We start from the raw sequence: 24,368 nt of genomic DNA, 5'->3' as shown, positions 1-24,368 counted from the left end.
GCAAAGTAGTTAAAGGTTATTTAGCTGTTAAGCGGTTACCTTGGAGGAATCCTTCAGTGAAGTGTCTTTAAAGATGCCTTCACAATGAAATTAATTAAGCAAATTAAACATCAACCTTGTAGTAATCTATTTTACGTGCAGAATATCTGATATACAAATGTATAATATTGGTGGCAAAAAGCTGAGGACTTGGTGATGTGTCCATTTGTTTTTAAACATAAAACAGTCTTGGTTGCTCTTATGTGTGAAATAGTGCTTAAGCTACTGAGTTAAACAGCACAAAATTGCTGAAGAGAACTGGAATGTCAGAATGATCATGGTCACATTCCGTATGCTATTTGAATGCAAAGCTCAAGTAGCATCAGTCGGGATGAGAGAAGTCATAAAATGCACTCTATGCTTTTCACACCTCTGTGCTAACCTGGACTTTTAAAAAAGCCTGGTGATGAGTGATTATCGTTTTGCTAACAGCTCAGCTTGACTCACTAGGAGGAAACTTTCAGGCAATACTAGCTTGCTGCTGCCTTCGTTATTTAGTACAAACCACAGAAGGAAAATTGAGCAAGCAGCTTAATCTGAATATAAACATTTCTCATCACCCGCTCAAGTGGGAATATGATATGGACAGCACCAGTGAGAGTGGAGCATGGCTGAAATGAGAGACTTTTTCTTCCCCAATCATTTCCATGCTGAAATGTGTGAAATCTTGTTTCGTACATTTTGACTTAAGAATTAGTTTCATAGCGTTATGCCATCCAGCAATGACAAATAAACAGTTTATTCTGCTGTTTTTCTTTGTTTAAAGAGAAACAATCCACTAGATAAATAAATTACACATCTGAGACCTTTTCATATGTAAGTAAGAAGGTGTAAAGTTCAGATCTCTGCTGTGCCTCTGAAACATTGTCCTTGCTCCAGGGGATGACATTATTCACATACCTTAAGTTTACCCTTATTTAAATGTTTTGTCTGATCATGTCTTTTGACAAAACAGGAAATAAAGAAAGAAAGTCTGCCTTATGCTGCAGAAATCTTTGCTCTTCGAAGCACAGATAGGAAAGTATTTGCAGTAGAAAAGGAAATATGAAGAATGCTTGATAGAAATCTGACTTTTTTTTTTTTTTTTGTGTTATAATATGTATTTGTATGCCAGGAAGATAATTAGTAGTGGTAACATCATCTTATTGGTGATATGCAAAGCTGCTGCACATTTTGGTTGACGATGACAGTAATGCTATGGATAATCTTCTCCAGTCCTCAGGCTTCTACCGAGGCCAAGTGGTTTGACCTTAATTGATTTTGCTCTCTACAATTCAGATTACTTGAAAGATGAAGCTTCAGTCAGTGACAAGAGAGAATGATCCCATGTCTTGGGGCCAAAAAAATCCCCAGACAAGCTAAATGTAGCGATGGATTTATCTGTCCACTGAATCATCTTAAGAAGTCCTTCAAAGACCTGCTAAGGGCCAAGCCTATCCAAAGTTATAACATGTAGGTATGAATAAAAAGGGAAAAAAGTCTGAATGCAGGGATTCTCAAGGAACTAATCTTTTTTTTCCTGCTGTAGCTTCTGAAATAACATAGATTTTTACTTCCTGAGACAGTAAAAGCATGTGTACTGAATGATTCAGCCGAATTCCACACCTGGAAGCAGCTTTCAAAGGGAGATTAGGGAAAAAAAAGCAGTCTAAGAGGGGAAGATTCTCTTCCAATGAGGTCTTTTGCCCTGAGGCATGAATTATATTTTAATTATGAATTGGTAAAAATGCAATCAGAAAACAAATGGCATTGATTACGTTTTCAAAGCAGTAACTCAAATAATTTCCTCCTATACTTCCATGTTGCTTGAAGTGTAGGACCAACAGAAAAACCTGAGAGTTTTGCCATTTATATAAATCAGCATTACTGTCTGTAGCTAACATATATTTACAAGCTTGCAAAGGGTTTCATAAGGGATATGAGTGCACCTACAATACAAACCATGTGTCAAACACCAAAACCTGCAGAGCAACAGCGTTGGTTTTCCCCTTTGCTTGGTCCAAGCTGATTTTCTGTTTTGCTAAGCATCACTGATTGTTAAGGTGGTATATCAACAATAGTCATGGCGGCATATTCAATGTAATTATAGCTGGTTGAAATCCTTAACTTCATTTGTTTTTTTCTGAACAACAATTTATTTTATTCTGTTTAAAAAATCTTTCTGTTTATGCAATTCATCATCTTTTGTTATAAGAATCAGAGATCTTGTTTCATTACTCGAGTGTGGAAGTAATGAAGGAGAAAGTCTTTATCAGCTTACTCTACTGTACCTGGTCTCTTTTCCTGGACTAAAGACCAAATCCCTTGAAGTCAGTAGAGTTTTGCCTAGATCATGAATTTCAGTTCCTAGCTAAAAAGCTATGAAACTCATACCAAAGTTAGGACATGGAAAGATAGGACATTGTTTAACATGGAACAAGGCCACAAAGATTCTTCCAACAGGCAATTATGATAATAAATGATTCAGCCACGAGTACAAGATTAATGTATTCTCTTAAAGTTTGGTGAGGATAAATAGAACAGTAATGGGGAAAGTTGACTTTGTTTAACCTCAGTCAAGAAGGGGAGCCAAAAAAGGAAAGTTTGGACGGGACAGTGGAAGTTTTGATGGTGGAAGAGCTCTCTGCGGGCCTTAAGCCTTGTCCATAAGTAAATTTGTGAATGTCTCTATAAAGAAGTGCAAATCCCTGCACAGGCATTCTCATTTCAGTTAAAGCAGCGTTTCATGTTTGGTTTTAGCTGCTTGAAAGTCACTGAAAATAAGTTGTTCTTGAATTGAGTTCCCTATGTCGACAGAGTGTGCATGTGTTTACTGAAATCTCATTATATCCAAACACAGTGATACAAATCTGCAGATTAGTGCATGCACTGAAAAGGCTGCTTAGCCTTTCAAAGGATTTTACAGGAAGGCAAGCTGGAAAGCAAGCCCTTTCTGCTTGCCATTTGTAGGTTTGTGAATTTGGCTTTTATTTCTTTGTGCAAATATGTTTTCATGCAGACATTGTAAAGTCATGACCCCCTGTAAAAAGGATTACCTTGAGGAGAGATAATAAGACTACAGTGTAAAGGATGTTTAATGCAGAAATGCTAAGTTTCTCTGTACAACGATTATAGCACAATAAATTTTTTTAACTCAAGGTATTTCCCTGACATTATAAAAACAGTCACATATCAGAACCACAAAATAACAGTCTTAAAGAGAGGGCCAAAACAAAGGAAAATGTCTGTGTTTTTTTTTTTTGGTTTGGGTTTCGCGGTTTACTTTTGTAGAAGGATGACACAGAATTCCTCCAAAATGTGATTTATTTTAGCTGACACTGCTATGAGTAGTTTAGATAACACTTAATGACTTAGATATTATTTTTACAATCACTATATTTCACGGGGTATTAAAAATAATAAATAAGGAAATAGCTTTTAGGCAGATAATGGAAGACAGTAAGAAAAGCTGAATATTTCAGTTATTCACAGAAGGCCTCATTCATCTGAAGCAATGACTCATAAGCCACATTAGCCATTGGAATGAGAGGTCCAAAATGGTTCCTTTGGTGGAAAAAAACCAAAGGAATTAATTTTTTTTGGCTTACTCCTACAGCACCTTTCTTATTTGTTTGAGTAGTAAGCCATATGGTTAGAAGCAAATCGAGACTTAACCCTGATGCACTGTGATCACTGGCTACTTGCTGATTTCTGAAAAGATAGCACTAGACTTTGTGTACCAGGTTGTCAAATTTGAGCATTAATTATCCATGCATTCATTACCTATGTGTTTAAGTGTACATTAAAGGGCTTTCATGAAAAGCAGTCACAGATCCTTACTCAGAAAGAACTTAAATTCTCCCTGAAAAGGAAGATTACTGATATATGTAAAGCAAAACCAAATCTGAAGTCTTGCTGTGTTGGCATACTTCAAAAGGACAAACTGCTTTTCAGTTTCATGAGCTCTTCATAGGCAGCATTATAACCAGGACAATATGAAAGGGAAAGAGATTTGGAGTTTCTTAAGAGTGCTAGGAATCATTGGGTCATGAAATGAAGGACAAAAAGTAAATGAGAAAGATGAATAGATCTTTCTGATGAAGACAGAAATTCCCATATTAAAAATTGTGTAAATAGCTAAAAGGTGATGTGATGTCAAGGCAGAGGTGGTGGAAAGGTAGAAGCACAGCAGAAAGTAAAAAGAATCTGGACATTGCAAGATAGAGCAAGTCTGATCTGTTTTACATTCTGTTATTGTCACTCCATTTTCTATTTAGTGCTAGCAGCACTTAACTAATTTTCTACCAAGAATCTTCTACTGACCTTTAACTCTGTGTGGATGTGTATGCTCATTATGGTGCAATTCATAGTAAAGGAGTTTTTTTAATTCTTATATTAGTTCAGAAGATATAGGACTCATAGTAGTTAAGAAGGTGCAGGATTTAAAACCTGTGACCAAAATTTGAGGTAAGGACCTAAAATAAATGGTGTTTAAGGTAGAATGGATTCTAACATGAAGATAAAAACTCCAGACAGTGGGAAAATAATGTGAAGCAGTTCTATCTGAGACATTTCACAAAAAGAAGAGGAAATGTGTGACATATGGTATCAAGTGAGGCACTTGAAGTTGAGTCTAAAAATATTGAAAAGACAGCTGTAAGTTTGTATGAATAAAAATGGAAAGGAAAGACACTGTGATACATCGAGAAACAGAGGAGAGTTATGAAACCAGAGGTGGACTTGTTGGATGTTTGTTTGCTTTTCTTATCCAGTGGTTTCTGATGTTTTTATTTGATTTATCTTCAAATTCAACCTCCACCTCTACCTTCCGTTCTGTTTCTCCCAGTGACATCAGTGCTGGTTATTGACACAAAAACTGGGTGGATCTCTGAACCTCGAAATCAAATCAAAGAACAATTTAGGGAAAGAGATAAATATGTATCAGCTCTTCTTCCCCCCCAATATGTTTAAACAGATTAGATTATTTTTTTAAAGTGTTGGATGGGATGGGAACATTTGAGAATAATATTGTCACTTTACATGAGTCATAAAAGTCAATTAAAAAAAAACCCCAAACTTATCTCTCTCTCAGATTTTTATGGTATGCATTATCTGATATTTATTCTAAGTTAAATGACCTATTTTAATTTCTGTTTATATGTGGGGTTTTATTTGTTGTTGGTTTTGTTTTTTTTTTTTTTTAAAGCTGATTAATATTAAGTTGCTTTGGAGCTGGAAATCTGTGAGAGAGTTGTGGGTTTGGAGTTTTTTGGGTTTTGTTCTGGTTTTCTTTCCTTCCACTGCTAGGTCTTGTAAAACTTGAGTGAATAAAAAACAAGTGGCTATTTGCATATGGCAATTTGTCTATGCATTGAGAACCCAGCAGAGATATGCCTTGGGAATCACAGGGAGACTAAAGGCTAACTGCACACAAAAGCTGATGCTCCCTTTCCATCACAAGTGATCCTTACCAGTTTTACTTGGCACATTGTGCATAGCTTTGCCTGTGCTGAGTAAGCTCAGTTGCCGGTAACTTTACTAGGATTCAAGGCAGGACTTTTGTTCATGGCACTGGACAAGGCTCAGGAGCCAGAGCATTAGCTTTTTGCTTTGGCAGAGATTTCCTGGCTAAATTACCTAATTTCTCTCTGCCTCATTTCATAAGAACAGTCAAATCTGTTCAGACCAAAGGCTCATTTAACCCAGTATCTCAGTTCTCACAACGACCCATAATGGATGCCAGTAGAAGAGAATAGGAAGGCAAGCATACAGCAGTGCTTAGCCATATAGTCTCCCAGGCTCCGGCACTGGTTGTTTAGGGATTTCCTGAACCAGGAGTGGAATCTCTGTGTTTAATGCTTTTCACTGACTTGGTTTAGATGAATTAGTACTGGCATTTCTTGAGCTCATACATCTTTTAAGTATCCACAACAGCCCATGCCCTACAAATTGTGACATGTGAGGAACATCCCTTAATTATTTTTTTAGCATTCTACCTGCCAGTGTCTTGTTCAAGAACAAACTGAGAACAGTCTTGTTTTCTTCACATCTATTCCAGTGTGCTGTATGCTTATTAATTTAGAGAACTATAACTTCCTGCATTACTGAAAGTGCAGGAGTGCCATGCATTTATATAGAAACATCAAGATGCTGTTTGTTCTTTATTTCTTTCCTTACATCTCCTAACATTCAGTTTGCTTCCTTTTAAACCATTATTGGGCATAGACTTACTATTTAAAAAACACTATTTTTTAAAACTGTTTTAGTTGTAAAATGTTGTTCTTGATCTATGAAATGAGGTATTGTACTAGTGGTTGTAAAATACTTTCTATAGAGTGATAGAGTGGAAGACAGTGAACATAGCTCTAAAGGAATTAGTATAAAATCCTTGAAGCAAATAGCCAAGTTGTTCTGGTTTATTCTAGCTGGCTGCAGTAAATAATATGGAATTTTATCTCTAACATTCACAAATAAAACATTTTCAGTCAGAAATGTAGAAGCTGCTTCTGTTTTTTTGAGGCCTTAATTCAGAGGCCACTGAAATAGTCTTAATGTGCTTTAGAGCAAATGCTTAGTCATTGATATGAGAATAAAATGCCAGTCCTATAATTTGACTTCTCTGCTACCACTAACACCTTCCAAAACAGGAAGACAGCTGGGCTATTATATTTCAAATACCATTTGTAAGTGCTAATTTTAATGCTTGCATACAGAATGAAAGGGGGGGGGGGGGGGGGGGGGGGGGAAGGAAAGGAGAAAGATACATTTTCATTTCCACAGTTTATCTGTGCATCTCTAAATGTGCCGTATGGGATATGGGACAGGTGGACCTTACTAGCCCTCATAAGATTTTTTGTACAAAGAAATTCCAGCATCATTGGAAGCATTTGATCACTCATTGGATCATTTGATCATTTGATCACTCTTCCTCCAAGGCTGTACTCTGAGTTCTTCCCTTTCCGAGGGACTTACATATCAGCAGGAACAGATTAAAGTTGACAACATTTCGAAAGCTGTCTCTAATTTCTCAGGGGCCTGTTCCAATCATAGGTAAACAAAGTTTCACCTATAAAGAAAAGATAAGCCCAGCAGAGTTCAGAAGGTGCCTCAAACACCTCAAACACCTGGTGAAATGTTTGTGTCCAAGGTGATAGAAAGCTGAGCAGCATTATATTTGCAAATGATGGGCTGCCCAGGGAGGTGGTGGAGTCACCGTCCCTGGAGGTGTTCAAGAAAAGCCTGGCTGAGGCACTTAGTGCCATGGTCTAGTTGATTGGCTAGGGCTGGGTGCTAGGTTGGACTGGATGATCTTGGAGGTCTCTTCCAACCTGCTTGATTCTGCAATTCTATGATATTAATAAAAAAGTATAAAGGCATGTGGGGTTTCCATACCAATTAGGATAGAATTTTCTTGATTCAGGGCTAATTTACAGTAAGGAAACATTCCAGTTGTAAACTTAAAGATGAGTCATCTGGCTTGATAAGCCTCAAAACTAACTTTTTTTCTTTACTTATATTGCCTTTTACCGGGGTTTTACAAAGTGTTGCTACAGAGACAACTCCACTCGTTGTCTAAAGGTGCCTCTGTTTATGAAGAACAAATTAATTTGGCACAGTAGGTGAGATGATTAATATTTCAGATCTTATTGTTTTGGTTTGTGCATGCACGTGTTTGTGTGTAATTATACATTTCAAGGATCGACAGCTAAGTGCAGCTAAACGTTTAACGTTTATCTGCATAAGTGCAAACGAGGCTCGCATTTCAGTCAGATATGCTAAAAGAAGTAATTAGTGAGGATTAAGAACACAAGAGATTTTTCTTCTCTGTGTTTATTGTCATTATTTTAATGATGACAAAAAGCAGAAGGGTGATGGTATGGATGCGAGTTTAGAAGTTGCATGTTCACCAGTTCAAACCTATTAAATTGATGATGACAGAGAACAACTGTTTTAATTCATAGTCATTTGGAAGGATTTTCTGTGACCTCAAGTTAACATATAAACATGGCAAGGGATATAAGAAAGATTCCTCTGGTTTTCAATAACTTGAGGGGAATGTTTTTTCTGACTTCAGTGGGCTTTAGGCTGAAATTCTGAAATCAGGACCTGAGATGTGCACAAATGTCTCAGTGATCACACCACTTTTGAGATGGCATTGTGCTTAGGTGCAGTCTGTAAGATTTATTGTTGTCATCCTTAATCCTCCCCTGAGCACAGAGAGGTCCTGCATAATTAAAAACACACTTCACACTATGATTGTGGTATGATGTTTGGTGGCAAATAGTCAAATAATCTGGATGTCAAATTTATTTCTCAAAAAAGCTGAACGACTTAACAGTTTGGATTCCAGTAAAGTTTGCCACAGAAACTTAGCACAGAAATCAACAGGATTTAAAGGAGAACTATTTATTTCTTGTGAGAGGTTGATGTGTTTGTCAGTTTGCTTTATGCAGCAAAGTTGATCTGTATTATACTGTGCAATACTCTACTCTATACACTTATTGCATGAAAGAGGCATGATTTTGAGCCTGAGTTCTGTTAAATGAAAGGCAACACTTCTTTGAAAATACAAGCACCAGTAACTGAGTTATCTGGTTGGATGATGATTAGCCCTACTGACACTGTGCATCCCTGTTTATGACTGTACATATATAGAAATACGAGCTGAGTGCATTAGATATTATCACCAGTGTCACTTACTCTCTCCCTTCTGGGAGTGCCTGAGTGCTAGAAAAGCAGGCAAGAAGTGAATGTTAATGCCTTTTTTTTTTCATTCACCCTGAATCAAAACCATTTAAATTAATTTGTTTCTCTTCCAGCAAAGATTTTGCTTCACTGAGAAAAGAATATCAAACATTCTTGACTTTTTAGTTAAAAAACACCCTCAACCTGTATGAGAAATGCATTGCTCTTAAACACAGTACTCTGAGGAATAATTGCAACTTGTCACAGAGAGAGGTTATAATTACATCTACTGTTACTTGTGTCTCCTTGTGCATAATAGAATCTAGCTTTTTCAAATACGTTGCTCTCTAATGCAATACCAGTTATTAACATGATGAGGATATTATTTTTTGCTAATGAAGAAAATAAAATGAAGCTGCAAAAGGATCAAATGATGTCACACTGAAAGCAAATGGAGGAAATGAACGCGAAAGGAAAGTGCTTATTGCAGAGATTTCAAAACAAAACTTTGCCTCAGGAAAAGAAAAAATTGTCCCAGGGGTCAGAATTTCTTCTTCTGTGTTCCAGACCTTGCTTATGTTTAAAAAGAAAAAAAAAACCCAAATATATCAAACACTGGTCTAGACTTCACAGTTTGTAGACAACCTGCTCTAGGTGAACCTGCTCTGGCAGTGGGGTTGGACTAGATGATTTCCAGAGGTCCCCAATCTGACCATTCAGTGAGTCTGTGATTTTCTCAGTGAAATATTACAGATAGATTGCAGTATCTCAAACAAAAAAATGTGAACCTTAACAGTTGTTACAGTAGTTGCTCTGGGTGTCTTTGTTTCTTTCTGGTTACTTGCATAAATCCATTGAAAGCATGCTCAGTAGGTCCTATTGTAGGGAGAAAAAAAAAAGAGTTCATAGTATTTTTCTAGGCTTGCTCCTAGTCTGTCATTCATTTAGCCAGGTTTTTCCGTGCTTGAAATGAAAAAGCAAATAAGCTAAAAAGCAAGGCAGATATATGCATTAATTTTCAGAGGTGACTAGTAGTTTCAAGTATCAGAATTTTAAACTGTTCAAGAAGATACTTCATGAAAATCAGAGCCCTTGAGCAAGTTTTAGATTGGGTGCCCAGCTCAGGAGCATGGGAAATTAGAAAATCTTGGCCATATGCTTATTTGTTAACTCCACTTGACTAAGTCCTTTCTATATATTGCTTCCCCAGTTTGCAGTTGGTTTTGTGTTGTAAATAAGATACCCTTGACTCAGACATGAAAGTTCCCCAGGAAAACTGGAGAACCTTTCTCTTGTTAAACAGCACCCTAATTACAGAAGCAATTTTACAAACAATCCCCCAGGGAAAACATTTTTGTTCTCATCAGGAAGGCTCTTGAATAAAATAACACCTTTGCTAACTTCATTTATTTACAACGGGACACAAAACCGAGACTGGGTTAGATTTATTGCCATTACATCACGATGCTCAGTAATTCATAAAACATTGGGTCTAGGAGTTAGCACTGCTGCTATTTCCTCTGATGCCTGACCTCACCACAGTCTAATAACATACAGGAAATCCAGAAGACAAAGGGGGAAAGCAGTGGTCTTGAATGCTAAAAATAAACCATAGAAAACTAGTACAATCATGTAGTAGACTATGGCCCAATAATTTATTTAACATAATAGTAGAATCTGCTAAAGCAATTAGAATCTGTTCCAAATGTTTTTAATGGAAAATATGCTGGGGATAAGAATAAGAACACCTAAAAAATGAAGGCTTTTAGGTTTTGTAATCCAGTTAACATGTACTGGGTTTAGCTTTGTATATCTTATTGCTTACATATGCACACCACTTAATAACTTGACTAGAACACAGAGTCATTGAATGGCAGTTATGTTTCCAGAGATCCTCTTATATGAGCCAGACAGTGATCTTAAGAGATGTATTACACTTGGCAACTCAAAAAGTTGCAATACAAAGGCATTCTAGTTCTCAGTGTTCTCTCAATATCCTTGATCATGGCTAATGTCTGGTATGCCAATAGGATGACAGTTTTGGTGTCTTTACAAATCAGTCAAGGATTACATGTCATTCATGATTAATTTGGATTGGCTTGGGTTTTTTGTTTTGTTTGTTTTTGTTTTTTTTTTTCCTAATCACTCTATATTTGCAAGTTCTGTTTTGTTTTTCTAAAGGAATAAATCATGTAATGACACTATGAAGGGAGGCTGTAGCCAGATGGGTTTTGGTCTCTTCTGCTAGGCAACTGGCAACAGAACAAGGAAACACAGTCTCAAGCTGTGCCAGGGGAGGTATAGGCTGGATGTTAGGAGAAAGTTCTTGCCAGAGAGAGTGATTTGCCATTGGAATGGGCTGCCCAGGGAGGTGGTGGAGTTACTGTCCTTGGAGGAGTTCAAGAAAATCCTGGATGGGGCACTTAGTGCCATGGTCTATTTGATTGGACAGGGCTGGGTGCTAGGGTGGACTGGATGATCTTGGAGGTCATTTCCAACCTGGTTGATTCTATGATTCTATGATCACAGGGTCACAGGATGTTAATATTTTTCATGTCAGCTCATCTATGTTAGAACTAGAACAATATTTTATCAAAATATACATTTAGGCAGTGCTTCATGATTAGTGCAAATAGATACATGACATTGTTAGAAAAAAAGAAACCCAAGAAAATATCTTTTGCATGAAAGTCAGATAAATCTGGTGTCTTTAGCTGATGAAATATTGCAAAAGCAAATTCACAAACATATACTTACCTGTTTTGAACAGCTGCCCAGTTTGGCTGTGGCTGACCTCCTTTTATTTACATATGTTGCATAGAGGGTATTCTTCATGTAAATGCCATCATTAGTATGCAAACTAGTATGTTCAGGTGTGAACAAGTTTTCACCATTTGACACTGACACTTCATTTGTCTTCCACTCAGAAGCATGAGCACTTACAGATCATAAACTCAGAAAAAATCATCATAGAATCAGAGAATCAGTCAGGGTTGGAAGGGACCACAAGGATCAGCTAGTTCCAACCCCCTGCCATGCCCAGGGACACCCTACCCTAGAGCAGGCTGGCCACAGCCTCATCCAGTCTGGCCTTAAACACCTCCAAGGATGGGGCCTCAACCACCTCCCTGGGCAACTCATTCCAGGCTCTCACTGCTCTCATGCTGAAGAACTTCCTCCTCACGTCCAGTCTGAATCTCCCCACCTCCTGCTTTGCTCCATAATGAATAAATTGAACCAGGTGTTCCTGAGCAGCCATTGTGGCTGTATTTTTCCTTTTATTAAATTAATCAAATTAGAATTATGTAGACAGATAAGTAGAAAGATAAATAGATATGAAACATTTCTCCTTTTGAAAAGGCATACAGTAACTTAATAGATATTAATTGATTTAATTTCAGAATAAAGCAGAGAAATTTAGGACTCTTGGTATTTGACTGAAGGTAAGCTATTGAGTTGTCCAAATTGAACTTATCCTATGGAGATGAGTTTTCAAAACTTGTGCTACCAGAGATGTCTACTGCATCTTAAAACATCTTTTGAACATTGTAAGCCAGGAAAACTTTCAGTAGAAGTGACGTGTTGGAATCAAATAAGAGAAAGAAAACAAGAGCTCTGCTCTGTTTTCATTAGCTCAAATGAATGAGGCATGTAGCTGGATATCATCTCAACAGCTTTCTTGTGTCAATTTCAAGAACAACATTTCCAGGTGCTAAACTGTCAGTGAATATCTACAAGCAGAGCAACTCAATGGAAAGTGTATTTCTTGAGTGTGTAAAAGAGGGCACAGATTAACACAGAGACTGAGAGGTCTTTCAATGGTCAGGAAACTACAGAACTGCGTGAACATGGTCAGAGGGCTGAAGCAACTCTCCTATGAGGACAGGCTACAAGAGTTGGGGCTCTTCAGCCTGGAGGAGGCTTCAAGGAGACCTTGTAGTGGCCTTCCAGTATCTGAAGGGGGCCTACAAGAGGGCTAGAGAGGGACCATTTACAAGGTCTTGTAATGATAGGATGAGGGGTAGTGGATTTAAACTGGAAGAGGGGAGATTTAAACTAGATATTAGGAAGAAGTTCTTCACAGCAAGGGTGGTGAGCCACTGGCACAGGTTGCCCAGGGAGGTTGTGGCTGCTCCCTCCCTGGAGGTGTTCAAGGCTAGGTTAGATGAGACCTTGAGCAACCTGTTCTAGTGGGAGGTGTCCTTGCCTGTGGTGGAGAGTTGGAACTGGATGATCTTTGAGGTCCCTTCCAACCTAAACCATTCTATGATTATATGACTGCAGAGGTAGAGAGGTGGACAGATGTTAGATGCTCAGGACTGTTTATCAGGTAAACACTTCAACAAGGTTTATTTTCTGTTCCCTTTGGCACAACATAGCAGTCCAGTTTAGTTCCAGGTCATACAGAATCTGGAGGTCTGTGTTTGGGAACATCATTTTACTAAAGAACTGTGATTTCCCACAGGATTTTAAAACTGGTTTCCTACCACTCAAGTTTGCTAAGCCTCAAGTTGGAAAAACAAAATCTAACAAAGGTGTTGCAGAGCTCAGTATCTCACACATGTGTGCAGGCAAAATTCTGTAACATACAGAACCTGAACACTACGAGTCAGAAGCCCATTCATTGTGTGCATTGTTAAAAACTGTGTTTAATAATTAATGATTTAAACTTTCAATCACTTTTCACCTATTTCCCCAGTGATTACCACTTGCCACAATGTTCATATTTGCTTTAATGTTTGTATTTTTTGAGTGATTTCTCGCATTATATTTATTTGCACTTGGATGTTTTTTAAAAGAAAGCAAGCATTCTGTGGGGATGACTTTAATAAAAGTTTCTTATTAAAACTTCCATAACGGCCTGATTCCCAAACCTGAATCCAAAGTTCTCCTATTTAACAGTTTTCATGACTCAATAGATTAAGTGTGAAGTAGGAAATATAATAACAATAAGAACATAGCTGTATCCTGCACAGTTGTTCCACTTAAAATTATTCTTGAAAAGTAACACAATTCATAAATAAATCACTTCTCATTTCACATACTTAAAAGACTCTGCAAAATATTCTTTATATAGTCATAAAATATGTGCCCAGAAAGTTGTGCTGGGCAAGAGGAGAATCAGAATCCACTGAAATTAGTATATTGAGGGAGGTGGAAAGAAACAACTAACAAAGAAACAACCAAAGAAGAAATGAACAAAACAAACAAAACCCAACAACCCTCCCCAACCAACCAAAAATTAAACTGACAACAACCCCCAAAAAAGCCCAAACATAAATCTCCCAAACCAAAATCAACTCACAGCAAACAGAAGAGCCACCACTGTCTTTTTTCAAAGTCATAGAATGATAGAATCAGTCAGGGTTGGAAGGCACCACAAGGATCAGCTAGTTCCAACCCCCCTGCTGTGCCCAGGGGCACCCTACCCTAGAGCAGGCTGGCCACAGCCTCATCCAGCCTGGGCTTAAACACCTCCAAGGACAGGGCTTCAACCACCTCCCTGGGCAACCCATTCCAGGTTCTCACCACTCTCATGCTGAACAACTTCCTCCTCACGTCCAGTCTGAATCTCCCCACCTCCAGCTTTGCTCCCCCTAGTCCTGTGGCTACCTGATAGACAGATGTCTCCAATCAGCTGCCTCATATAGGCTCTTAGTTCAGACCTAAACTGACATGAAGATTCCTCTGTGGTCAAGTGAAAAGACACCTCGCCCTTGGGAATTGCTGTTCTGAGCTGGTCTGAATCATCGTTCGGAGGAATCACTTGCTTTCTGCTGACTCTGACTAGGGCAGCAAATTCAGCCACCCTAATTAATGCCTCTATATAGAGAAGATAAATCCAGACCTTAATAAGCTTGAAAGTTTTTCCTCTGAGTGGGAAGTAAGGTTGTTCTTTTTGTTCTTACTAATGCCAAATAATGCATTGAACATAATATTTCAAGGCCACCAACTTCTGATTCAGTTCTCCAAATGGATGCTCCTTCCTGTTGCAATGTTATACTCCAGGCACTCGACTGATAATCTTTTGGGGTTATTTTTTCTGGGGTTTGGGGGTGTTGTGGGTTTTTTTGTTTGTTGCTTTCCCTTGTAATCTACTTGCTTCATGGCTGCATGAGTCTGTGAAAACAAGTGAAATGTTAGTATCAGTAATGCTAACAGCTGTGGCCAACCCTGCTGTTAAACAAAGGAGTGATAGTTCCTAAGGCTTTTGACATCTTCGGTGTTTCTAGACTATGCTGTGCTACTGTTAGGCAGTTTGTTGTGGAAATCAGCTAGCCACTGGAAGTTACTCTGGAGGTGTGTTATTTCTAGTGGTAGTTTGGGGGTTACAAGACTAAGGAGTTCCTCCAATTGCAATAAGGCAGCTGGGGAGCATCATTGCTGTCAAACTCCTCTACGTTTTCTGTGCCGTATAATTTAAACCAGCAATACCTTCTTAGTAGCTGCACATGCTCCATCAACACAGCCTTTAAAGATCATCATCTTGCACTGATTCATTGTTGACCAGCAGTGGTTTCACTGCAGTAAGCTCTGCAATTCTGTGATGGTTTCTGTGTTGCCAGAAAGGTTTCAGGGAAATAAAACCACTCTGAAACACAGCAGTCAGTGCTATTCATTTGGGTAGATCAGCTCTTTCCCACTAACTTTATGTTTTCTCATAAGCCAGAAATAGATTAAACTAAGAAAGTTTTTGGGTTTGTTTTTTATTTTGTTTTAATAAAAACAATCAATCAATCAAACAAAAAAACCTAATGGATGCTTTTGTCTTCTCATCCTTGTTTTGTAGAGACAGTTCTGGATAGGCTAGCTGATGAAAGAGTTACAACAAATGGTGTCAAAAATTAGCATACTGGGTATATCTATATATTTTTTTATATGTGTATATAGTTGGTTTGTGGTTAAATGTGGTTATGGTTAAATGTGTATATAATCATACCCAAGACTGCATCAAGGTGTGTGTCCAGCAGGTCAAGAGAGGTAATTCTGCCTCTTTATTCTGCTCTTTTGAGACCTCATGTTAAATACAGCATCCAGTTCTGGTGTCCTCATCATAGGAAGAACACAGAACTGCTGGAGCAAGTTCACAGGAGGGCCACAAAGATGATCCAAGGACTGGAACAATGCTCCTATGAGGATAGACCAAGAAACTGGGGTTCAGCTTAGAGAAGAGAAGACTCTGGGGGAACCTTAGACCAGCCTTACAATACCTGAAGGAATCCTGCAGGAAATCTAGAAACTTTGAAACTGAGCATTTGGTGAATACAGTTTTTCCCACCATTTATAGCTAAAGTATTTGCTGACTTGGTGCAGTATCATTCTTTGCATTCAATTCACTGCAAAACTCAAGAGGTAGTGAAATTATAAACTGATCAGATTTTTTTTTCATGAAAGCAAATAGTGAGTTATTTTTCTAACTAAAACTATTTTTCTAACTAAAACTCTTGTCTGCACTGTGCAATAGAGGGCCATACTCAAAAAGTTCAAAGTCCTTCTAAGACTCTAAGCAAAGCCTTGGTCTTTGCTATCTGTCTCCAGGCAGACTGGTTCTGATACCGAGACTTTACCCAAGAGTTGTTCTCACTCTGCTGTGTGTACACAGCTTTTCAGGTGTAATTTATACAGACAGGACTTACAGCACCAGTAGCATAGCCTGAATTTTTAGACTGATATGGAGACTAACTCTCTGGAAAATGATCAAGCACACCTTTTATAAAAGAGAAGAGGACAAATTTTGCCGTCAGATATTGACACTGACTTCTCATATCTGCTGATGCGGCAGCTCAGGGTATAACTTGGGTTTAAGTGCCATAGACCAGTGACAAATATGCACAAGTGTGTATCACGTGTCATATTCCTTCCCAGGTTTTTAAAAGGGAGCTGGAGAATTACATGGAAAAAACTATTTCTTCTTCTTTTTTTTTTTTTTTTGCCTATGTTTATTGTTATTTTGTACCCAGAGGTTTTTTGACTTGAGCACCCAGAAAGCTATTTGGACATGTTAACTTTTTTGTGACAGGTTAGACTTCCTACAGCATGTTTATTGAAACTCCTTGGGGTTTCAGACTAATCACAATGCATTTATTTGGCACTTAACAGTGATGTATTTATTGTTGTTAATACTCGCCTATACATTTGGAAACTTATCACAGTATCACAGTATCACAGTATCACCAAGGTTGGAAGAGATCTCTGCATTGCATTTTAACTGAATTATGAGAACACTGTGGGATTTCCCTGTCATGTCTCTTGTTTCAAATGTTTTATTCCACAAACACAAGAAGAAGTGTAGATCATCTCTGACTTATGCTGACCCAGTTCTCTGCTCATTCTTGCTTGCTACACACCAATATCAGTAGAGTTACAGTGACATACACCAGAAGAATACAATCAAAAATCAGGTCCTTCCTACACCAAATCACTTTCCACATCTGTTTCATATTTGTCTTATAATGACACATGGGATTATTCTGCTTTAACTGTCATGCCATTGACTTTATAGCCTTATCAAATATCCATTGCTATGCAGGTTGAGCAATTATCATCTACAAAGATGAAATCCCAAGAAAACACAGATTGATAATAACATTTTTCAATAATGTCTTATAGCATTAGTGCCATTTTCTATTATTGAAGTTGAGGCCTAGTGTTCACCTTAATTTACCACTGGATATGAACTTTAGAGCAGAATTTCAGAACTAGTTTTCATTATTTATTTATTTGTGTCTCTTTAAAAAGGAGCAAAGTCAGTAGACTGGATAGAGGCAAGGAATGTGTCTCAACTATTAAGAGACAGGAAGAAAGACAAAGGGAAAGAAATATGCTGGGTTAGGAACTGGCTGGAGGGCCGAGCCCAGAGAGTGGTGGTGAATGGTGCCACATCCAGCTGGCAGCCAGGCACTAGTGGTGTCCCTCAGGGATCAGTGCTGGGCCCCATCCTCTTTAACATCTTCATAGATGACCTGGATGAGGGCATGGAGTCAGTCATCAGCAAGTTTGCAGATGACACTAAGCTGGGGGCAGATGTGACTGAGTTGGAGGGCAGAAGGGCTCTGCAGCGGGACCTTGACCGCCTGGACAGATGGGCAGAGTCCAATGGGATGGGGTTCAATAGCTCCAAGTGCAGGGTGCTGCACTTTGGCCACAACAACCCCATGCAGAGATACAGGCTAGGGTTGGAGTGGCTGGAGAGCAGCCAAACAGGGAGGGATCTGGGGGTGCTGATTGATACCCGCCTGAACATGAGCCAGCAGTGTGCCCAGGTGGCCAAGAGAGCCAGTGGCATCCTGGCCTGCATCAGGAATGGTGTGGTCAGCAGGAGCAGAGAGGTCATTCTGCCCCTGTACTCTGCACTGGTTAGACCTCACCTTGAGTACTGTGTTCAGTTTTGGGGCCCCCAGTTTAGGAGGGACATTGAGATGCTTGAGCGTGTCCAGAGAAGGGCGACGAGGCTGGTGAGAGGCCTTGAGCACAGCCCTATGAGGAGAGGCTGAGGGAGCTGGGATTGTTTAGCCTGGAGAAGAGGAGGCTCAGGGGTGACCTTATTGCTGTCTACAACTACCTGAGGGGTGGTTGTGGCCAGGAGGAGGTTGCTCTCTTCTCTCAGGTGGCCAGCACCAGAACAAGAGGACACAGCCTCAGGCTGCACTAGGGGAGATTTAGGCTCGAGGTGAGGAGAAAGTTCTTCACTGAGAGAGTCATTGGACACTGGAATGGGCTGCCCAGGGAGGTGGTGGAGTCGCCGTCCCTGGGGCTGTTCAAGGCAAGGTTGGACGTGGCACTTGGTGCCATGGTCTAGCCTTGAGCTCTGTGGTAAAGGGTTGGACTTGATGATCTGTGAGGTCTCTTCCAACCCTGATGATACTGTGATACTGTGATACTGTGACTGCATAAATATAATCTGGCAGGCTACATCTACAAGAACATGACTTAGGAGATTGAGCTTGACTTCTGGGATCAAACTTCACAAAGTGGTGTCCAAACTTGTTATCTTACACAGCAGTAAACCCTTCCAGATAGACCATCCTGCTAACAGGCCATCTTCCCTTCCACTTTTTCTCCAGTAAATGGAGTGACATATGAAGTCCTTCTGATATTCCTTTGAAAAATGTGTAATATACACACAGAGATATGTGTTTGCATGATGTAATTAAACAAGACTATCACACAGTATCACAGTATCATCAGGGTTGGAAGAGACCTCACAGATCATCAAGTACTAGAATTCAAACTGTAACCTGTGGTACAGAAACATGAATTCATTGGGTTTAAAATAATACCATTTGGAAGTGTGTTTGGTCTCTGGCCTGGCCAGTATGGATGAGGAAGACAGGGAAGGCAGGTTGCCAGTGAGAATGCTGCTTCCAAACGTTTGAATTCTCTCTTAGCTATTTGTCTTGATGGCCTTCACATTAAATAAACATTACTAAAGTGATTACTGAGGGGGTTTGAGTTGTTTTGTTTTATTTTATTTTATTTGTGTCCTCCAGAGCACTGCAGAGTACCAAGTCTCCAGCACTGGGCACTGGAGTGTTGCCCTTGAGAGTGAAAATATCTGTGTATGACTCTGAGACTTTCACTTGCAAACCCAAGGCAATATTAAGACTCTAGAGTTTACACACTAGATAAGCTTTCATGAAGTTCTAGCCTTAGAGTTAGCCTGGGGAAGTGAAGCTGAATGGGCAGCTTAGGAACAGCTCATAACTTCTTCAAGTGTAGCTCTGAAAATGACAGACCATCACTCTTTGTCAATATTGCAGATGATATAGTAAGGACCAAAAATCACAAGTTGTTTCATGGAAAATTCCATAAGGAGGAAAAGGAAGTTATTCAGAAAAGTTCTATAGCCCATTTCTGAAGATTTTTACAACCTGGCAAGACAAAGTCAGTTCTGACCATACCCTTTATTAACTGTCTTCCTGCTGACAAAATTCCTCCTGGATTTAATATCTAGAGAGCGCTTCCAGCCAGCAGCTCTATGAATCTGTCTTTGGAGAGGGATGATGAGAATAAGAAAGGAGGAAATTATTTGTCTGTGGAAGCAATGAGTTCTGTAGGCACTTGAGAATCAGGGTTATGAAGTAACAATAAAATATTGTAACATCTTCTTAGCAACTTTTTAATTATCTATATATCTATCTATCTATCTATCTATCTCACTCACTTTCTATATATATCTCTATATATGTGTGTATATATTTATATATTTCATTGTATGGTAGTGAAAAAAATTAAAGCTTTCCTGATGCAATTTAAATTGAATTTGAGGCTGTGTGAAACAGTGACTAAATACTCAGGATAGAAAAGGCAGAATTTAGCATTGTATTATGTCCTAATCTGCACTTGCAGGATGTTTCATGAAAGTAAGTCAGACAAAAGTAGGTTTTACCTTTTCTCATATAAAAGTTTAAAATTCCATCTTCTTCCCTTACTCAGATATATTCTCAGTAAAAAACAAACAGAATTTGGTGAAACCATGTAAATCTTGTATGAATAGATGAGACAGAAGTTATGCATGTGTATTTATGCTTTGCAGTAGCCTTCAGCACAATACTGATTAGAAGGCTCGCACTTTTACCAGCTCCTCACCTAATGCTATCTGACTTCCTTGAAGTCACAGAACCTATTATAAATCATATATACTTCAGTCTCTTCAATTCTATTTATTTTTAATGTTCTTTCATCAAATAATGTTGCTTTTTCTTTTCTTTCCCCCCCCACCCTGCATCACAGGACAACATTTTTAGAATGGAAGACTCACATTTTGAAAACGGCCGAGGGAAAAGCCCTTACGATCCTAAACTGCTGACAGCTTCTCTTTTAGTTGGTAAGTGCCACAATAAAAATTCAATGAGATGTGTGTTCACCATAGTTGCCAGTTTTCTACCTTTTTTTTCCTCCTTTTTTTTTTTTCTTCCTTCTTGTAGCACCTGTGATAGGCTTTGGTTTACGCATTTTAATTCCAGGATAAAGTCATTTTGTTTTCATTTTCAATGTAGTTGACCCAGATGCCTTGAGAAACAAGGTGTATATAAACCAAGATTCAAGTATCACAAAAGCTGCTTTGTACCTCTGTAAACACTTGATTCTTCAAAGTGTTTCTCCTCCTTAGATCTAGGTGACTGTGGAGGCATTTTAATTGCCCAGTTTACAAACTGGCCACACTGATGGTCACACCAAAACAGCTAAGAGCAAATGGAAAGCAGGAATAAGTAGTTTCTTACATCAGTTTTCCTGCCAATGAAGGTCTGTCAGCCAGCTGTACCTGAATGTGAGCTGCAGGTATACAAGCAGCCACAGTTCTAGGTCCTAAGATGCTGTTTCATCTGTGAGATCTATCTGACAGTAGAGAACTCCTGGCCAGAGCAGAGGGATTTCAATGAATTAGCTGTTTCTAAATTAGTAACACTTTGTTTTGTGGAATACAGTATAGAGCACCTGGACTGTGTTAATGTACTTGAACTAATCCAGTTGATTGAATTTATCTAATTAATTGAATTTATCTAATTAAATTAATTGTGATCATTGTTCTTCCTTCTCCTGTTAAAAAAAGAAAGAGGAAAAAGATGTTATGTGAGAACAAATTCAAAGTGAAACAAATGGTTTCTTGTTTGTTTAATGACTCTGCCCAAGTGTAGGCACTTTATCCTTACAGTGGACTTTTCTAGCAGTTTATTGCAACTTCAAATCGAAGGGGGCAACAGTTTCAGAAAACTGAAGATTCTCTTATCTCAGAAGGCTCTGGGAAGTAGCAGGCAGCTAGCTGCACTAACTCCAGAACTCTGTCCATATTGCCAGTCTAGGGCCTTGCCTACCATCTACCCTCCTCATGTTTACAGCATATTTTAAAACGAAGCTATTTGAAATACCAACAGAAACTTAGTCCTAAGTCTGCCTCATTTCCTGATCTTGGAAGCCCCTAATGAACACAGGTGATGAGCCACCCTGGGGACATGCACTTTTTAACAGGAAAAACAGGAAAGAAGTCCACATCTTGCTCTGACTTGTGCCCTGTACAAACAAGAGAGGGAGAAAATGTGTGTGTAAAAGGCCAGTTTATAAATTAGTGCCCGGAGCAACTTGAATTTGTGGCAGAGCTACTCTCAAGGAAATACCTTTACTATTTACTTTAATATACAATAAAGAAAGAGAATGATGACAAGCCAGTATTACATGGTATACCCAGACTGCAACTGCACAAAGTCAACAATGTCTAGCTTTTCACATTCCTCTCCTTTTCTTTTCTTTTCTTTTCTTTTCTTTTCTTTTCTTTTCTTTTCTTTTCTTTTCTTTTCTTTTCTTTTCTTTTCTTTTCTTTTCTTTTCTTTTCTTTTCTTTTCTTTTCTTTTCTTTTCTTTTCTTTTCTTTTCTTTTCTTTTCTTTTCTTTTCTCTTCTCTTCTCTTCTCTTCTCTTCTTTTCTTTTCTTTTCTTTTCTTTTCTTTTCTTTTCTTTTCTTTTCTTTTCTTTTCTTTTCTTTTCTTTTCTTTTCTTTTCTTTTCTTTTCTTTTCTTTTCTTTTCTTTTCTTTTCTTTTCTTTTCTTTTCTTTTCTTTTCTTTTCTTTTCTTTTTTCTTTCTTCTCTCCTTTCCTTTCTTCTCTCCTTTCCTTTCCTTTCCTTTCCTTTCCTTTCCTTTCCTTTCCTTTCCTTTCCTTTCCTTTCCTTTCCTTTCCTTTCCTTTCCTTTCCTTTCCTTTCCTTTCCTTTCCTTTCCTTTCCTTTCCTTTCCTTTCCTTTCCTTTCCTTTCCTTTCCTTTCCTTTCCTTTCCTTTCCTTTCCTTTCCTCTCCTCTCCTCTCCTCTCCTCTCCTCTCCTCTCCTCTCCTCTCCTCTCCTCTCCTCTCCTCTCCTCTCCTCTCCTCTCCTCTCCTCTCCTCTCCTCTCCTCTCCTCTCCTCTCCTCTCCTCTCCTCTCCTCTCCTCTCCTCTCCTCTCCTCTCCTCTCCTCTCCTCTCCTCTCCTCTCCTCTCCTCTCCTCTCCTCTCCTCTCCTCTCCTCTCCTCTCCTCTCCTCTCCTCTCCTCTCCTCTCCTCTCCTCTCCTCTCCTCTCCTCTCCTCTCCTCTTCTCTCCTCTCCTTTTCTTTTCTTTTCTTTTCTTTTCTCTCTGTCTGACACAAATATGATTATCCTATTTCCCTTGGCTTAGATTTCATATCTTTAAAACATCTTTTTTTTCTTGAGCCCACTTCCTATCACTATAATTTTCAACCCATGATTTTTTTCCTCCTAATAAACAGTAGACTGAGTATGATATTGTGTTTTGAATCAGGCTATAATTAGAGCCATGGGTGTATTAGCACTATAGAAAGTGGCACAAATTCAACATTCTAAGCCAGCGACCGATTTCTACTTTAGTGACTTATACAAAACTCAGAGTGATGCTGAAATTAACATTCCCACATCCTGACCATGAACACCCTTTCATCTCTGCCTCCTCATGGCTGCCTCACAATCATCTTGTGTTAGTGATTATGGTGTTGCATTTACTTCAGTCCTTTACTGCAGAGGTTCTCTGTGTATTTCAGAAAGTGTACACCAGATTCATGATTTGTTCAGAGTGACTTACTCTTTATCTTTGCCAAAAAAAGCATAAATGGTAAATGTTTATGGTTAAAATGATGACCTGAGGCAAAATAATTTCCTCCCTCCAAAATCAGTGAGGAACAGGAAATGAACTGGCCAGTTTTGCTGGTGACTGCATGGAGACTTTTGGTCCTGCTGCTTTCTGAAGGAGGCAGTGCTGGAGTAAAGAAGTGAATAGAGAGAGCTGTGAAGGGCATGTGAGCCTTCTAACAAATGCCTAACACCAAAAGGAACATGAATGGGCTGCTTCTTCCCTTCTCCTGAGCTGAATAATAGCTCAGCTACTCCTGGTACCTCACATGGTAGAAGTAGCTGTCCTCACAAGCAACCATGGTACCTTAGGTTCAAGAAGGCAACTGTGTAAAACAATTATCCAGCACTCATTACAATGAAGTGCTATAATTAACAACACAGTGCAAGTATCTGGAAGGCAGAGGAGGGCTGATAAGTAAGAGTAATTTATGTATTTAAATACAGAAGGCAAAAATAACTTCTGTTCTTCATCAGAAGCACTAAACAGAGATGTGCAAAGTGAAGAGTATGTTCTTGACTCTATCACTAGAAGGTGAATCTTAGGTAAGTGAAATGTAATTACTCAAGATGGAATTTGGGCAGAACACCAAGGTTAATTTGCAAAGAGGGACCTTTAATAGCTGTTAGTACTCAAAATTCCTATTTTACATTTCAAGTGAAATAAACTCATATATGTATAAAAAATATTTTCATTTTTCCTACTCTCCAAATATTTTAATTTTTTTAGAAACTAACACAAAACAAAACCAAAGCAAACAGTTCATCATTATTAAATTGTTCCAGTATTTTTCTAGCATACATTCCTTGTTCCATCCACCTGCAAACATTTTTCATTATTTTTTTAAGAGTTGTTCATTAAAGGTCATTATTGCTACTCTACTTTAAAGTAAATGCCAGCTGGGAACGTAATATAACTAGTTCCTAGAAACAGAAGACGTTGTTCATCCATTCCCATCTATGTGCTGCTAAGTAAACAACTTCCATTTGAGCAGGCTAATGCATGAAAATGTGGAGACTAAGCAGTCCCTGGGCACTGCTAGTGTGTATTCCAGGG

At 38.7% G+C, this 24,368-nt stretch overlaps 1 protein-coding gene across 1 annotated transcript in view; it reads left to right on the top strand.

Moving 5' to 3' along the window:
• The window catches only part of SEMA3A (semaphorin 3A), a 185,647-nt gene that overhangs the window by 92,883 nt on the left and 68,396 nt on the right, over positions 1-24,368 (top strand). The window contains exon 5 of the mRNA XM_064142584.1: positions 20,437-20,530. Within this exon, the coding sequence (XP_063998654.1) occupies positions 20,437-20,530 (94 nt within the window). The remainder of the gene's footprint in view (positions 1-20,436; positions 20,531-24,368) is intronic.

This window comes from Pogoniulus pusillus, chromosome 4 (assembly GCF_015220805.1).
Source record: "Pogoniulus pusillus isolate bPogPus1 chromosome 4, bPogPus1.pri, whole genome shotgun sequence".
Classification (NCBI taxonomy): Eukaryota; Metazoa; Chordata; class Aves; order Piciformes; family Lybiidae; genus Pogoniulus; species Pogoniulus pusillus.
Note: the sequence above shows the minus strand (reverse complement) of the source record. Positions and strands in the feature narration are given on the sequence as shown.